This window comes from Pieris napi, chromosome 15 (assembly GCF_905475465.1).
Source record: "Pieris napi chromosome 15, ilPieNapi1.2, whole genome shotgun sequence".
NCBI classification, from domain to species: domain Eukaryota; kingdom Metazoa; phylum Arthropoda; class Insecta; order Lepidoptera; family Pieridae; genus Pieris; species Pieris napi.
Genome location: NC_062248.1, coordinates 989,504 through 1,007,529, shown reverse-complemented (window position 1 = coordinate 1,007,529; position 18,026 = coordinate 989,504). Strand labels below are relative to the sequence as shown.

Below are 18,026 nucleotides of genomic sequence, written 5' to 3'. Positions count from 1 at the left end.
GGTGTGGGGACTAGCGATATGTGAATTCTGTCACAACCCTTTTGTCATAAATAAAACTTTTTGAAGTGTAAACTTCTTTAGCGGCGTTGTACCCTTTTTTAGAATGGGTAAAAAAAATTAAACTCGCGTCAGGACAGTGACCTGATTGAAAATTCGTAAGACGGATGGAGAGTAGACAGCTGGCGCAGCGTATTTAATGTAATATAAATTGTCATGTACGATCGCGCAATAAATACATATTGTATTCTACCACATAAATGATAGTACATTTATACTCATAATTAAAGCAATTCGTGCAAAATTATTCCCTAACCATTCCAAAATATCAAAAAATGCACAACATTAATATTCAAGTTTTCACTTCTGCCGGCGCTCCCGGAGTGCCCCCGTCGTTTTTTTTATTATTATTATTATAATCATTAAGGCGATAGTTTTATTTGTTATAATTTAACAGCTTAAATAGAAAATCGATGCGAAGAGTTATGCAAAAACCGGCCCGATTATGTAAATATATTCAACAGTTTCGCTATTAATAAAAATTGACGTCTCAATTTTTCAAAGGATTATTAAAAACTAACGACGCAGCCTGTGTGAGGGATTTTCTGCTTAAATACTTTGATTTATAGTCGAAATTTCTGCAAAGTCTCGAATTGAAATTTCCTTTGTGACGAATAATTAATTATTCATTATAATTTATATGAGGAGAAAATTTAATGATTTCGAATAAATTCAACTAGCGTGATTTATTTAGTTATTTGTTTTGATTAATGTTGAATGCTAAAATATTATTCATTCAAAAATACCTACGCATACCAAAGGAAGAATTTTCATACGAATATTTTATTCCCTTGGTTTGGTTAAATTTATATTTTCATGTGTGTTTTTTACTGTTGTCCTTTTCACTGTTTACATGTTAATTATGTTTTAATTGCTTTGTTTTGTTCCAATAGTTTTGTCTAAATAACTATATGTCTTATGTATTTTTGCACTTCTTGCGCTTTACTTATACTCGTACCTGTATACGTGCAGCGAAGATTTAATAAATAAAAATACAAAATATACTTTTTCATACAAATAGGTACCTGTAACATTATAAACAGTATTAGTATCAAATCAGTATCCTTCTAAATACAACTAAGCATGTTTACTCTATGTACGCTCTCTGCAGAGTGAATACTGTTTTGATTCTACTTCGGGAAACTGCACTCAAAGTTAGTTTCTATGTATTGAATCAGTTAATTAATTAATTACACTTAGAGTCCTCGAAGAAAAGAACGTACCAGTTCTTAAAATAACGGCAATTCACTCTGACATTCAGAGTTTTAGTTAGTACAATTTAAAGTTTAAAATAATAATAACGGTTTGATCAAACTATGTTCATATGCATATGTCTCGCTCCTGATGAGACTGTTGTTAGATTAAAACCAACCAAATTTAAATTTAATATCCTATATTGTATTCTGTGAAATCAAATAAAAAAAAAACTTATACATACCAAACAAAAACAATATTTCATATGCACATCCAATTCCATTGCTAGACGCATTGTAGAGATTAAAATTCATCCGAGCTTCATAGTGAATCAGATTTATGTGCTTCACACGTTATGTAAGCTGTCTTAGTGTAAAATTGCATTTCTGTCACTTTTGGAATGCAATTTAACGTAGATCTTATCGTACAACGAAAGCATTTAATGTATTTGTCTTAGTAATCATAAGTTCCACCCGTAACATTTCGACGTCCGTCGTTCCACAACTGAGCGTTTATTAAGGCATTTTTTGCCGTGCACCACTATGTGAAACCAGCTGCCCACTGAAGTATTTCCGAACCAATTCGACTCAGGGGCCTTTTAGAATAGAGCGTATCAATTCTTAAAAGGCCGGCAACGCAATTGCACTCTGGCAATGTAAGTGTCTATGGGCGGAGGTATCACTTAGCATCAGGTGTGCCCGTTTGCCCCCTGTTACATTAAAAATAAGTATATTGAGGATGATGAGACTGGACTCTCTTTTGTGATTCTCCATCACTCTCAATCACTCTCATTCTCTACAAAGGTATCAACAGAGCAGGCGTAGGACCGACAGCTATACACGCTTTCCTAGCGCACTTATTGTTGAACGGAACTCTTTTTTTAAGTCGGTAAAAAGCTCTAAAGCTTTAAAGCTTTATGAAAACGTCAAAATATTTTATGATGTCTGTTGTTCAAATAAATTTTTTTGCGGATATATTTAAACTATGTTTATGATTTAACAAATAATTTAATATCAAAAAACGACAGATTCAGATTTAAGGAGTTATGGGTAGATTTTTATATCGACTTGTTTTAATCTGTTTGATAATAAAATATTTTTTAACGTAATAGATGTATGGAATATAAAATACTATATTTATTTATTTATTAGTAATCTTACAAACTAACATACATATTAAAAAATAAAACACTTAGACAATCTACAAAGTGGGTCCTTTTATAAAACGTTACGATGCGGGGCGGGGATTGAAATACGCGTTATTGTTAATATTATTTTTGACTTTCCAGTACTTTACACCACATAATGGTAACTTTTAACTATAAAGAGTCACTAGGTGGCCAAGAGACGTTTTACTGTACGTTTACAGTACTGTACTTGGCTACAGAAAAACATTACGGCGCGTTACATTGGGGGGTTCAATAATCTCCAAAAATTGTGTGACGTAATACTTGAACGCTCCCTATAGAGGTTGTAGCGCCACTGATTTTTTTTAAAGAACTCTATTAGTATTCGTATCGAATTAGTATCTGTGGTTTTTAGAGTTGATTAAAAATCTCTTCACTCTCTTTTTAAGATAAAATACAACTCAACTATCACAACAATGTTTTTCCTCAACAAATTGTCTTATACTCTTACGAATATTTATGAAAAGAAAAGTAATGTTCTTACACAATCGTGTTCTATGCGAGTATGTAAATGGACTAAAGTTGGCCCGACACAGCCATAAATCAGATATGTAAGCGTTTAAGGATAAATATACACGAATTCAACGGAACCATACCGCATCACCACTACATCACATTTGCCCATCTCTCTCAATCGTCAAACAGATTTATTAAGTTATATATTTTTATAACTTGAGTCTTGTATGCAATTACTACAATAATTAAGTTTATCATAGATTTAAATAAGCTTAGAAAAGTTAACCAATACTCAGCCAAATATTCTTTAACGCCTTGTTAACTTCAATAGCAATCATATCTTATATTTTTGTATTACCTACTGTATATTTTTTACTGAAAATACAATCGTTTTGTTCTGCACAAATATTTGTCATAGCAACAGATTTTGTCCTAAATAAATGTTATTTAATATACTGTAGACCCGTCTTGCAACTTTATCTCAAGACATAATGAATACTGAACTTTGAACACTGTTCAGGAATTAGATTATACTCGTATATTGATCTTGAGGTATTGACGTTTCACATATATATACGATATTCATCACATATAACTACTTGTTTATATATAAGTAATCTTACAGCTAACACATATACATTTTATACATGAAAACAATTATACAAAACAAAAAAGATTACATTGATAAACAAAATATACGAAACAAAAGAAATAAGTACATTAATAGACAAAACAATGTGTTGTATTTTAAACGAAAGCTAAATTGTTAATAAGACACTGCACATCAAACGTCGTATGGTAAAAGCCTTTACATATATCTAATGTTATTTACTTAATCCATTGAATTATCAAGAGTAACAGCTTAGGGGAAAACGCGTGAAAAATTCGAGGGGATACGTTTATGGAGCAGAGCTTCGTTTAATGGTGCACGTTACTTACGAGCTGTGTTCTATCGTTTTAAGCAGTACACATACTCTAAAGATTGTTATTTCGACATTATGTTGATAATATTATGTTCTGTGAATGTTATCTTAATATATATAAATTACGCGTCACGTTGTTTGTCCGCTATGGACTCCTAAACTACTTAATCGATTTCCATCAAATTTGCACAACGTGTGCAGTTTGATCTAACTTAAAGGGTAGGATTGCTTACATTTTAATTTATACCCGCAATATTATTTTATTACAAATTATTTGTATATTATTTGACAGTCACAATTCTAACAGATGGCGCTGTTTTGAAAGTACCAACGTTTCACATAAGCTACAATTTTATGGCATAACCACCAAAAAAGCAAGGTGGTCCCCATGGCTGGTGTTCTCCTAACGTTTCCCTTGAATAGTTTACTACTATGTAATATAACAAAAACCTTAGCCACAGCAACACTTGGCCGAGTCTGCTAGTATTCTTATAAATATCATATAATTAGGTAATTGACATTTCATTATCATTGACCAAATTAATTGTTAAAATGTAAAAGTTATTTTATTTTCAGTGGCGTTTCATAATAAATTTTTATTTATAGGTTCAGTATTCAGTTTGCCTTCTGTATCTGAATTTTGGGTATGTCTATTTTCTATTCCCGATATTTAATGTGTGTTGTGAAAGACTTGGTTAGTGTCGTAATGTATACTTGTAATAATTTACACTCCTGCGTCAACTTTCACGTTCATCCTTTCGCGTAATTCTCTTAAAATGAGCAAAAGTTATCGTCTTCACATATCTACTTCTTTATAAAGTAAATGCAAAGATTAAAGTACGTATAAAACGCGACCGTTTTGTATACTTATTATTCTGATAACGCAGCCTTTGACGCCCCCCTAATATAACCCGCTTTGATCTTTTAATGGTTTGCTTGTTACATTAGGTTTTTATGACATTCGCGTTTGTTGTTTTAAGTTCTTTACGTGTTTAAGTTTCAAGGCTTTGAACTTCAAATGGGACATTGACTTTTGCTATTTATCTAGTGTGTATATGAAACTCGTAACTCATAAATAATAATGGCACTAGACTGGTGCCTTGCGGAACGCCATAACATGTAATTGGGCATTAAATTTTCCGGAACGATTGTCAAAAACATCAACTTTATGTTGAGCGCTATAAAATTGTTATTCAAATTAAATATTTCATTTTCATAAAAATATGATAAAAGCTTCAACTTGGAACAAACAGAATTGACGTTGTTTACACGAGTCGGTTCAAAAGGCAGGAAAAAATTTATGGCTTTTGCCAGTGACAGCTCCTTTAGTAAACCCTGGGCTTTATTGCAAGAGCAAAAGGGTCAAAATCGTATAGCAATATTATGGATGATAAATTATTCGATAGCAACTTTTGCCTTATGATCGACTTATGACCGTATTGCGACTATAAATTTGTAAGTTTTATTCATCGTTTTAATTTTATCGGCGTTTAAGTTTACTTTTTATAAACGTTTCGGGGTCGCTCTTCGCTTAAAATTTATATAGTATTTAATGGGCAATACGAGATAAGATACTATAGTAGTGATTACCATATCTACGTACGTACGTCAGAATGTATTGGATTTTGGCAGCCATAGTTCGCGCTAAGTTTCATGAAGTTTCCAAATCAGATAAAAAGGTCGTAAAAGGTAAATATTATGGCACTTATTAATCTACAGGATAAAAATAATTATGATTTATGTTCACAAATAACAATAACAATAGTCTTTGTTTCCAAAACTTAATTATGAATATTGAAGTTTAATTTATATGAATCCTTTAAAAAATTAACTTTTTGCAGTAGGTAAAATACAATGTAACATTTAGGAACCATGATATGCTTGCATTGTCAGGTCCACCAGGTTTGTCCACCATTGGACAAAGACATCCTCCATCTGGTGCCACTCGTGTTGTTTACGGGCCAGGCGAGCCCAGCGCGGGCTCTTTTATGCTTATTATAATGAAATAAGCTCGCTCGTTATTACAAGCGGCTTGATGCCTCGGCGTTGCGTAGATATTTGGAGTCCCTCTGCATCTACTACCGCATTCGCCACGAAGAGTGTTCAGAGGAGTTGTTCGGATTAAAACCTGAAGCTGAGTTTCATAATCTGACGGAATAAAAACCACCCGTATCACCTCGACGTCAGCCCTTCCACAACTCAGCGGTTTTTAAGGAAGTTTCTGCCGCGCACCACAACTATCTGGAACCAGCTGCCCATGATGTATTTCTGAACCAATTCGACTTAGGCTCTTTCAAGAAATGAGCGTACCAATACACTCGTGAGCCCTCTGGCATAGGGAGTGTCCATGGGCGGCGGTATCACTTAACATCAGATGAGCCTCCTGCCCGTTTGCCCTTTGTTCTCTTGTGTAAGTTACTTAGCGGTTATTTACACCGCTAAGCTACGGCCTCCACAAATTTATAGATTTATAATTTCGTTAATCATACTAAATGAATACAGGCACTTAACCACTCTTATAAGCCAACTTTTCACACATTTTAAAACTATGTTGAAGTTCAAGAGTTAATTAAGTTGTCTGAAATGATTTACCGGCTGTTAGGCTGCCACAAGTTTGTAAATTAATTAACATATGATAGCTAATTGAATCGTGGGCCGTATAAGCTTATTTTAAAATGTTATTTAATATTTAATTAATTATTCAGCACTTTTAAGCGCATTATTTTATATGAGGGGGTTAAGTTTTATTTATTTCTTTTGAATTTTGTTTAAGTAAAGGTTAAAAAAATGAATTTTAACTAACCAATTTTTGTATGGATTCATTAATAAAGATCTAATAAAGGTGTAAAATATCTTGGGCACTTGTATCTATCCTACTCTCACATACGGCTACCAAGCGTGGACATACAACACAAAAATAAAACTTACTAGTTTTATTATATAGAACTTTATTGAAAAAAGGGTGCGTGTGCTTATGTACGCGCGTAAGAAGTTATACTTCTTTAGCATTATTAAAAATAGTTTTTGATTGCATGCAAATAATTAATTACAATTAAATAATCAAAGACTGGAAAAGGAGTCATTATAGTCAATAAAGATCAGTTTACATTTGAAAAATTAAATAAATATTTATTTTTATTCTCTTACATTAAGTGTAACATAAATTATATTATTATTCGAATGTTGTTTTTAAATTATGTCTAATGCCGTAGTATCTTCCGTGGGCAACTTCATTCTGTTAATTTTGTGTCACGGTGCGCGCGCATCGTAAAATTTCACTCTCATCAATTTTTCATAACGCGCCCAAAGAAGTATACCTTCAAAAAAAATATTAATATTTTAAAATAAGTGAGTTACAACTTCACGCCTTTAATTTCGAAATAAATAAGTAAATTGAAAAAAGCGTATGTATACATAGTGGATAATGGAGAGATATATATATATGTTAACATTGAAAATCATTTATAGCATATGAAGATAGCAAAACCCATCCAAATGGGTCACCTACTTTGCTAGATACGCAAACATAGTTTTCAGCTCATTTAGAACCCTAGTTAATTAATCTAGGTTATTAAGTATCCCCTCGATACATAATGGCCTAGATTATTCAAAGGACAGTCATCATGTTCGCTGTAATACCCAGTCACAATGCTTGTATCTTGAATGGTATGAATACAAAAGCCACAGATGAAAACTGAATAGTAATTCTTAAAAAAACGCCTACACGATTTAAGGCTCTGTGATTTCTAATGTCATTTCTGATGAGATTTTCTTAGTTTATAACCTGCGCCTAGTTGTAATACTTGAAGATATCCCACAGTTTAAGTCCATTGCCGTTACACTCATCGTCATCATACATTATCTTTAGTAATTCATTACAACCCAAGGCCCCATAAACGAAACTCAAAAAGTGTTTGACATCATGAACTAATATGTAGCAAAGTACGTTTTTATCAAAAGAAAATAATATTTATATTAAATACAATTATTTGTATAGGTCCTCTGTGTTTTAAAGAAGTGAAAAGTTTTATGTAATATTAAAATTTCCTATATGTCGGCCAAATACCCTCACTCCATCGATATTGACATCGTCATTAGCCTGTTTAGTGGGCGTCATGTGGGTAAAGAACAAAAGAGACACGAATAATTATCGTACAATAATTAATTTAGATTGATTCCTTCTAACACTACAAATAACACTTTGGCTTAAATTTTAACGAGCAGTGGGTTCAAAGCACTGATCTAACACTCTTTTAATCACAATCTATCAGACCCAACTCGGACCTCTCAATGCTATAATGCTCCACTAAATACTGAATCAGTACTGACCCGCGTTTCGTGTACGTACTGTCCAAAATTCAAGATGGCGCCGAACCCACTTGAGGCATTTGCTCTGCTCTGATTGGTCATAAAAATATTCGTACTTTTATTCTTTAATTAATGATTTCCATCTATGATACATTATAACGAAACAATTCAAATCGAATTATGATTCTTAAAAGTAATAGAATAAATCACAATGATTAACCAAAGCAGCAATAAAAATCAACGGTCAATTAACTGGGTCCTAACATCAAAATATTTCCTGATAGTCATAACATTCCTTGCCATATAAATTAAAATGTGATAGAGACCAATACATTAAACACACCAATTATATAGTTAGCGGTGATTCAACAAAAATACATGGTAATAATAATATATATCTCGCAGGTTTTATAGCCCAACTGTTCAACACTACTGTGCCTGAAGTGAATCGATCTGAGTTGAGCACTTAATGGTTAGCCTCTTGAGGCTTTGAAGCAAGAAAAAGTTGTTTATACATTCCATGGTTACAATGTTTTGCAATTTTCAATCTACATCACGCTCACTTTGTGTGTGCAATTTAATATTAAAGGGATATTATGCAACTCAATAACCAATGTGTAGCCAATAGGTAGCGCTGGACGTTCTCGCGTGTTGTAATAAGAAACGACTTGTAATAAGTAATTACCAATAATTATTATTGCAAGGGTTCAAATTCAGTAGATTCAAAATCGAAAATGAATGACTATATTTGTATCATTCTGATTGGTCCAACAATCTGTCACTACCTTTGGACAATATTGTTATTGTCCCGGAGGTTTTTATTAATAGAGAAAATAGCTCAAATATGACTTAATATCATTAACATCATCATAAACATTTTTATTGAATTATCACTATTTTGTATATGTATACAAAGGAGTGAATCCTCGGACGCATAGACCGCGACTCAAGCTTACAATGAGTGTAACGGGACAATGGGCGTAACGGGACAACCAGTCATGCTTTTTCGTGCGTTCATCGATTTATTAGTCGTTGTCACGTCAAAAATCAAAATATAATTTATTAATGTAGGTAAACATTTGACACTTATGAACTCGTGGTATAAAACTGAATATTGAAGTTTGGATCACAATTAGAAGTTACAGAGTACGGGCAGCTCTGAGGTTACCGGTGTGTTCTAGGCCAACTTAGATCTTTAATTAACTTCACTTGAACCCACGGCGCAAAAGTTTCTATTCCAAAGGGTTAAATAATTAACAAGTTCGGGTGTGAAATTGAATTAATTATGCTAGGTCAGCTAGGCCCAGCAAGGTCTAAACATTTTTTGCAGGAATTACTGAAAGTCATCTCCAAATTCTACTATTTATGCGTACAGCTTGTTTTTCATTTAATTTAAAATTATTTAAATTGCTTACAGTTTAAACTAATAAACATAAATTTAATCTGTATAAAATTTTTACCTAACTGTGAAATTTGATATGCTCGCCCATTTTTTTGTCTTGTCCATCATTATGACGCAAATATATATTGTATATGTGCCGCTATGAGACTTGGAAATAATGTTAGAACAGTATATATTTCCTCCTATACCGGACGTGGAATCTCAATAACAACGAAGAATAACAAAAACATTTCCCTTAACGCAATACAACTTTGTATTATTTTATCCCAACTAAAGAGCCCAAGTACTTTACTAGTCATAAAAGAAAATAATTGCAAAAACAAAGGTCGAGCGAGAGCCGTTCATTTAGCTCTACAGAAGTCAAAAGCATTGTTTGAGTGCATTATTCAGAGCCATTTCACTTATATGGGCACATAGTTGACGGTAACAACGCCGCTATTACCCGTAACACAAGACCTGTAGTCGCGGTTGAGGTAACATTATGCCGGTTGGACAGGTATCGTAGGCGCGGAAACATACAGGAGCAAATTTTGGACGATACTGAAGCGTTGAATTAAATGCCACTTAATAAAAAATAGCTATTACAATAAAAGATTGTTCTAATTTTAAATATGTTCATTTTAGTCAGTGCAAGATAATAGATTATATAATAATAATGTTAATGTTAGTAATTAATTATAACGCTGGATGCAACTCATCCATGACCGAGATACCTGGAGATCCTTGAAGGCCTTCGGAAGGCTCTTGCAAAATAATTACGATATAGATATAAAATTAGTGTAATATATTTTCGTAAAATCAAAATGTATAATAGGATTCAGTTTACTTTGTTCTTTTGCAAGAAGTGAAAAGACATTTTTTTTTAATTTTTTGATTATTACTACAATGTTATCTTTTTTTTTCAGGTAATCTAAAGCATAAGGCTATTCCAGCAAAATCAAGCATGTAATGGTAAAGTATTAATACTCTCTTATATAAATATTTACCGATGGATCTATACAATAGTATTTTTTAACAAATGGTGACTTTCACCAGTATAATACTCGAAACAGAACTAATCTAAGCGTACGAGCAACCAGGCTCCAGAAGATAAACCACTCCTTATATGGAAATTGTATTCTTTTCCTTTTACAACAAACTCCCAAGCGAAATTAGAGAATAAATTCAAAACTCTCGTTAAACGTAGAGTAATCAATAAATATTTTTATAAATTTGACGATTATTTAAATGGCCCTAATACTTGGGATTGATTTGCTCCAGTTTAAATAATTTATATGACTCAAAACTTGGCGATTAAGAAGAGTGGCAGAGAAGAGTGCCTTGCGAACTGATAGTAAATGTAAATTAACAATCAATTTAACAACTTTTCTGTTGACATTCATAAGTATACTTGGTTACCTATATGAATAAAGATATTATAGGTGTATAAAAAATCAAGATTTTAAAGGAGTTTATATTTATGTTACATTAAAATAATATGTATAATAAATAGTTGATTTAAAACGCTTTGTTTAAAAGTGCAATAAATAGCCGCATGTTCCAAAGTTGGAACCTTTACTCAATGCTCTGGGACGTAGAATGACCGGACGTGTGGGAGACTTTAATTACGTACTTAATGGCCGCATTGCCCATGAGCCATTCCGCCCATATAGTTTGGGCGGGCGGTGTCGTATTTTAAGTTGAGGTAAAGTTGCTCAGGTTTCTAGAATACCGTCCATTTTCTATTTTATTTAAAAGGTTTTTCCTTAAAGTAGTTCCAGTTTTAGATGTTGATTCTTAAAAAATCTTTAAGAATTTCTAATCTAGTTTCCAGCAATGGAAAACTTGGAAAGCTTTCTTTTTTGAACACTATAAGCAATAAACTTAATTATCAAATAATATAATAATCATAATCAGTGGCGCTACAACCTTTTTAGGTCTGGGCCTCAGATTTTTGTATCATTAATACTAATAGGCAAGGTGATCAGCCTCCTGTGCCTGACACACGATGTGGACTTTTCGGGTCTAAGTTTCCTCCCCATATTTTCCTTCACCGCTCGAGTGAATATTAATTGCGCACATAGAAAAAAATCCATCGGTGTACAGCCGGGGATCGAACCTTCTACCTCAGGGATGAGAGCCGCACGTTGAAGGTACTAGGCAAACACCAAACCAAAAAAAAAATTACCCTAAATAATAGGCATATTCCAGTGGAAACTAATTTTCATACAATTTTTTACGCAGTCCCATTGTAATACTTTGAAAACCTCACGATAAAACCGCTGTTCTCAAAGCTTCCGAACCGCTTGGCAACCGTAATTTATTTTGACTTATAGACTTCAAATCTATTTTCGCCTGTTTCCTGAGTGAATCATGGAGTCAGGCCGCGGTATATTTTAGATTTTGTTTCGAAACAAATCAACTTGACCGATTTCGTAATCAATGTTTACAAATACTTGAAGCGTAATTAGGTTTATGATGGAATAGTTTTTCTATGAAGAACACAGTTAGAATTTAAATAGAGTTAGTGGCAGCAAATAAAACCTGGTAATTGATATCCGATGTTTTCTTGATTGAAACTTTTCAGCGTATGATACTTGCTGTCGTTAATTTCTCTAAGAATTCCTCCACCGTATTCGATACTCAGAATTGTTCCATGTGCCTCGTACGCCACGAATTACCTGCATAATTCGCCAATGTTTCGGATTTTATCTTACTATGATTAATTATGAGCATGTTGATATTTTCCACCTCACTAAAGAGGATATGAGGAAACATTTGAAGAGGCGGGAAGACTTTGACTTTGTTTAACAGCAACATTCTAGTTGTTTCTTTGAAATATTAGGTATTAATTCTCGCTTGTTTAATGTTAAATTTAAGGTTTCTTTAATTTCTTTTTGTCTATTAATATACTTACTTATGTTTTCTGTTTCATATATTTTGTTTATCTATGTTATCTGTTTTGGCTTTGTATATTGTTTAAGTGTTTTGTTTTATAATATGTATGTTAGCTGTAAGATTACTAATAAATAAATAAATAATTCTGTTATTCTTGAAAGCGAATTAAGATTTTTTTTAAATATAAATATTTGTCTATTGTATATGTTCTACCGTTAGTCTAACGGTTAACATTAATCAAATGATCCATCACATATTTATGTTGGATTGATTCCATTTATTATTACAAATTATTATGATTTCGACGGGTAAGAAGAAAGCAAGAAATCACTACTGATGAAATCGGGCAAACTGTGGAATTGTAGATATTTAATTATTTTTATTCTTTAGTAAACACTTAATTTTGTTCTTTTATATTCGTGAACTATACTCGTACCACAGGCGGTAAAATATTCTTAAATTTTTTAAGGCTTGAAATAGTCTCTGAATCATCTCTTCCTGTCCCCAATTAAAGACGGAAGTCACCCGGAAGTAGTTTCTCGTATATGGCAAGTTACGTTTCGTTACACGGTAACGGCCTTGTTACAAATTGTTATTTACGCTGTTCAAGTTATTTATATGTATAGGATACTGATAACTTGTTTTCTTTTATAGCATTACTGTAACATATTTTAAGCAACTGATTTATTATTATATATGATATATTATTAAGCCTTTATTACTGACACCCAGTATCATATTTTTTTTTACCTTGCTTTAGATACATAACCTAACTTAATCGAGCCTAAATACATCGGATGTGCCTGTTTTGGTGATCAGCGCGTGTGCATTTTGATCTAACTTAAAAGATAGGATAGCTTACGTCTCAATTTATACCCGCCATATTATTTTATTGCAAAATATTTGTTTATTATTTGATAGTCACAATTCTAACAGATGGCGCTGTGTTGAAAGTACCAACGTTTCACATAGGCTACAATTTAATGGCATAACCACCAAAACAGCATGGTGGTCCCCATGGCTGGTGTTCTCCTACCGTTTCCCTTGAATAGTTTACTACTATGTAATATAATAAAAACCTTAGCCACAGCAATGCTTGGCCGGTCTGCTAGGTTTTTCTTTTTTTCTTCAAATTGAACTTGTCCTTTAATTTATGCAGCCCGTATTTTCGTTTAATTAGGTACGTTAACAAACTATCAATAAAAAAAATACAAAGCTCATCAGCCCTCAGATTTGTTAATTAAGGTTCCTTTATGTCATTTACTAAATATTTATTCCCTTTGTATGATTTTTATCCACAATTTTAATCAAAAGCTATAAACGTCTTAAATATTTATTTGATTGATTAGCTAAGTAATTTCTTTTGATGTTTGGATGAAGCAAGGCGTACTGTTCCTTAAACCCAAAGGAGGATCGACTTACAACTGAATGGCTCCCCGAAAGGCCCCTGTAGCTGAAGTCAAGGTGGTGTATATGTCAGGAATCACTTTGATAAGTTGGACATCGATTCCGGGAATGATGTCATCACACTGAATGTCGGTATATGATTATTTAAACTAATGTCTTCCAGAGTTGTTATACTTTAATATCTCGGTGAATAAATGACCGTACTAAGTAGCTTAATGATTATTAAATCAGCGGTAAGCGACTTTTTATTTAATATCATGTCATATATGTGCAACATATGTTAACAAACATTTGTATTTACGTAACCTAAATTAATTAATTTCACTTTTGTAAACAATAGTCTGGTTACAACATCCACGGAAGTTGTTTAAAAATATGAATATAATTAATAACGAAATAGTTTAAATTTAACTGAATTTCGATACGATAAATTTGATCTGATTTTTGACAAATCCTATGGTTCTATCATCATTCATTTGTCACTCAACAATGACTCAAAATCACAATCACAAAGATTATTAAAATACTACTATAGATTATGTTGCTCAGTCAGCGTTTTTATACTTTTTTCACTTGTTGTCAATGTCTTTCCGTCAAAACTTAGTGATGAAATGCCACAGACGAGTGCTTTACTTAAAGCAGTGTAATTGAACTGATAAATGATTAATTTTTGGGTGTATTTGGTTGCTTTTTTATAATTACTCATATTTTTCAATAATTTCTTTATACTCTATACAGTAAATACTCTACATGTAGTAATAACGTTAGTTGGCTTAGATTTTCGAACAACTTTTACTAAAATTTTAATGTTTTCATACATTGAGCTATACAATTTTAATATGAACAAATTTGTACATATTGTTACTAGCTCGCGCCATATCTAGTAGATCTATCGAACATGAACTAAACCCCATGGGACTAAATGATATAAACAGTTCATATGGCCTATTTAACAGTGAAAGTTGGAGACACAGTTATCGTGTACACATATGAAGAGTTAAGCAAAAGTTTTGTTGATGTTCGTAAATCATGCACGAAACATTGCGTTTAGTTTAAAGCTTAAAGTTTGAGCTTAATGGAGATTTTACAGCGCTCCCGAAATAAGCTACGTCAGAGCTGTTTAACTTGCACTTCTTGTAGCTTTTGCTTACCGGAAACTAAGTCCTTCATATTAAAAATGTTTAAGTTAAAATAGTAATCTTTTTTATAGAACAAAGAAACGGATTGGAGGCTCATCTGACTATTACTGTACAATTTTGCAATAACGTACATTTATCAAATGGGAAACCGCGAAGTTAAAAAATAGACAAAAAGTATTTATAGGCACTTCGACTTTACCATATTCTGCTATCTAAAAGCACATATCTAGGCATAGGGTCCTTCAAGGAAGAGCAAACCGATTATTAAAAGGCCGGCAACGAACCCACGTTTGCCCCCTGTTATATATAAAAAAATTATGAATAACCTTTTGTTCTATTGGAATTTAACCGAATCCCAATCAATTAAATTAAAAACTGCGTACCACCATAAGCTTTATGGCGATTTTCAAAACCGTATTTACAAGAAAAAACCATTATAGCTGCATAATCATAAAATTTCACCATAATATCCCATACTGAAATGGGACAGTCGCGGTCTATATATATCATAGATCTAAAGTCCCACGCTAGACGCCTGCGCGTACGCACGTATGAAATGGCGGCCGTGATGTGAATTGTGCGATGTTTAATTTCAAAGTGAAACATAAAGAGAAAGATGTGCGTTGTTATGGTGTTAGAAAACCTCCGAAGGTACCGTCGAAGCATCAAAGACGTGAGTTTGACGATGTTATTACATTGTTTAATGATTTTCAAAAGTCCCAAAGGAATTTGGTGGTTAAGTAATCTTTTAAAGCGATTGATTAGGATTTCTAACAAATAAACTTATAGGTTATATGTGTTATAACTTTCGTTCTTTCTTTACTGAATATAATGTTTGATAATAGATGAAAAGGTAACAAAATATTAAGAGCAGTGTTGGCCTAGTGGCTTAAGCGTGAAACTCTCATCCCTGAGGTAGTAGTTTTTATCCCCAGCTTACCAAATGACTTTTTTCTATGTGCGCATTTAATATTCGATCGAACGGTAATTTTTTTTAACAAAATCTTACCAGTTACTTATCAAAACAAAGTAATAGATATATTGAAATAAAGACAAATAAAATTGGGTCATTACTCATTCTATATGGCACTTTATATACATATATACAAATGTAATATGCCAAACAGTGAGTCAATCAATTAAAATGTAAATAAGCAATATTGCAACCCCACAACTAATATTGTATTCTAAGTTTAAATCGCGAAACATCAAAGGCACAAGTGTAAATTCAGCTTAATGAAGCCTTGTTCAAGTTTAGAACCGCCTCTAAGGCTTTACAGGGCTTTACATATGAGCGTTGGCATGGCAACCACGTATACCATGCAGTTCTAGATAATGAAGTCCTTTTGACACAAGTATTTATAAGATATGGTATCTTCTTTATTTCACTACTCGATCATAGTTTAGTCAGGGAACCATAACGTTTTTCCGATTTCTATACTGAGTTATCGTAGCAACTAATTACATATTTTGCGACGTCTACACTATCTTGGGAGAAGTGTATCAGAATTTGCGTTCAAGGGAATTTGGGTTTTTGGAAGGGAGTACTGCCAGCTAAATCGTTAAATATTATGAAGTAAACTGTCGCGTCTGTTTCTGTGAACGCGATGAACTCAAAACTTGGCGAACAGATTTTTGTATGGTTTTCACCAACAGATTATTATTAAAGAAGGTTTTAATGTATCATTAATTATGGTTTGATATAAATTCACTGAAATATATCGACTAATGTTGAAGAGGTCGCAGAAAGCCCACCAAAGTTAACCACAGATTAAAAAACAGCATCTGTTGATTACTATACCAGAATAATGTACTACTCAAATTATTATTTAATTATGATTAATATAACATCTTAATTTCACGATGATGATACAGTAAAGATGGTTTCATATATGTTATTATGATTGTTTGGTACTAAATTAAAGAATCGTTTCTTAAAACCTAAATATATTATTCAAATAAACAGTATCTACAATTTTGTAACCTAAATAGTAATAAGAAAAAAAAAATTAAAAAACTTAAACAAAGTAAATTAAAACAAAGGAAAAAGCATTTCCTCACTGTATTGCGATACTTCTTAGTTAAGCGAGGAAAGCACCAGTTCAGGGGTCACCGGTACTATCTTCTAGGCGCCACCTTTAATTAGCACCTGTACACTTGAACTCTACGGCCCAAGAGTCTCTACTCCAAAGAGAACAAAGTCGGATTTGGAGTATTTGACCCGTTTATTATTTTCCGCCCTAGCTTTTGAAACTAATTGAAATAATAATAATAATAATATACAAATTGTGTGAGAAAAATTATTCGTTCGTGTTAAAACTTCAGAGCAATATTCATAAACGTAACAGCGAAATGGCAATTCACTAGAAAATAGTATCGGAACCTCGTATCAGTAGCTAAGAACAGTGAATGGTTTTCAAATACTAAATAGTTATAAATAGCGTGTATTTGTAAACACGTCTGTTTTATTAGAGCGTGTGCCGCTTCCGCTGTTTGGACAGACCGAATACTGATTAATTTAATTGTTCATTGACTCTGGATTAATAGAATATAAATAAAAATATATATAGTACCGGACATCAAGGCAAAATACAAAATACCGTATCGCTGTCGTTCCACAACTAAGCGTTTTCAGGCAGTTTTTAACGCGCACCACCACTATGTGGAACCAGCTGCCCACTGAAGTATTTCCGAACCAATTCGACTTCGGGTCCTTCAAGAAAAGAGCGTACCAATTCTTGAAAGGCCGGCAACGCACTTGCGAGCCTTCTGGCAATGTGAGTGTCCATGGGCAAACGGGCAGGAGGCTCACCTGTTGTTAAGTGATACCGCCGCCCATGGACACTCACATTGCCAGAAGGCTCGCAAGTGCGTTGCCGGCCTTTCAAATAATATTCCAAATTAGTTCAGCCAAAGTACATCAAAATCGGTTCAGAAGCCTATGAAATACCTCCACGCATTTCTGAAGGTTCACTGTATAATATAGGTACATTGATAGGTATTTTTCGGTTTTATTTTTGTTAATTACTTTTATTATAAGTAAATTTAATGGCCATTCAAATCACGAAAATGGAAAG

The 18,026-nt window shown here is 32.9% G+C and overlaps 1 protein-coding gene across 2 annotated transcripts in view; it reads left to right on the top strand.

The window, feature by feature from the left end:
• LOC125056607 (glutamate receptor-interacting protein 2) overlaps nt 1-18,026 on the top strand; it is a 202,522-nt gene that overhangs the window by 125,776 nt on the left and 58,720 nt on the right. Inside the window, exon 1 of one of the 2 annotated variants that reach the window (XM_047659794.1) lies at nt 15,481-15,622. The exons of the other annotated variant lie outside the window; for it this stretch is intronic. Within the exon in view, the coding sequence (XP_047515750.1) occupies nt 15,532-15,622 (91 nt within the window). The 5' untranslated portion in view covers nt 15,481-15,531. Of the gene's footprint in view, nt 1-15,480; nt 15,623-18,026 lie in introns of those variants that run through there. 2 annotated transcript variants of the gene reach the window in all.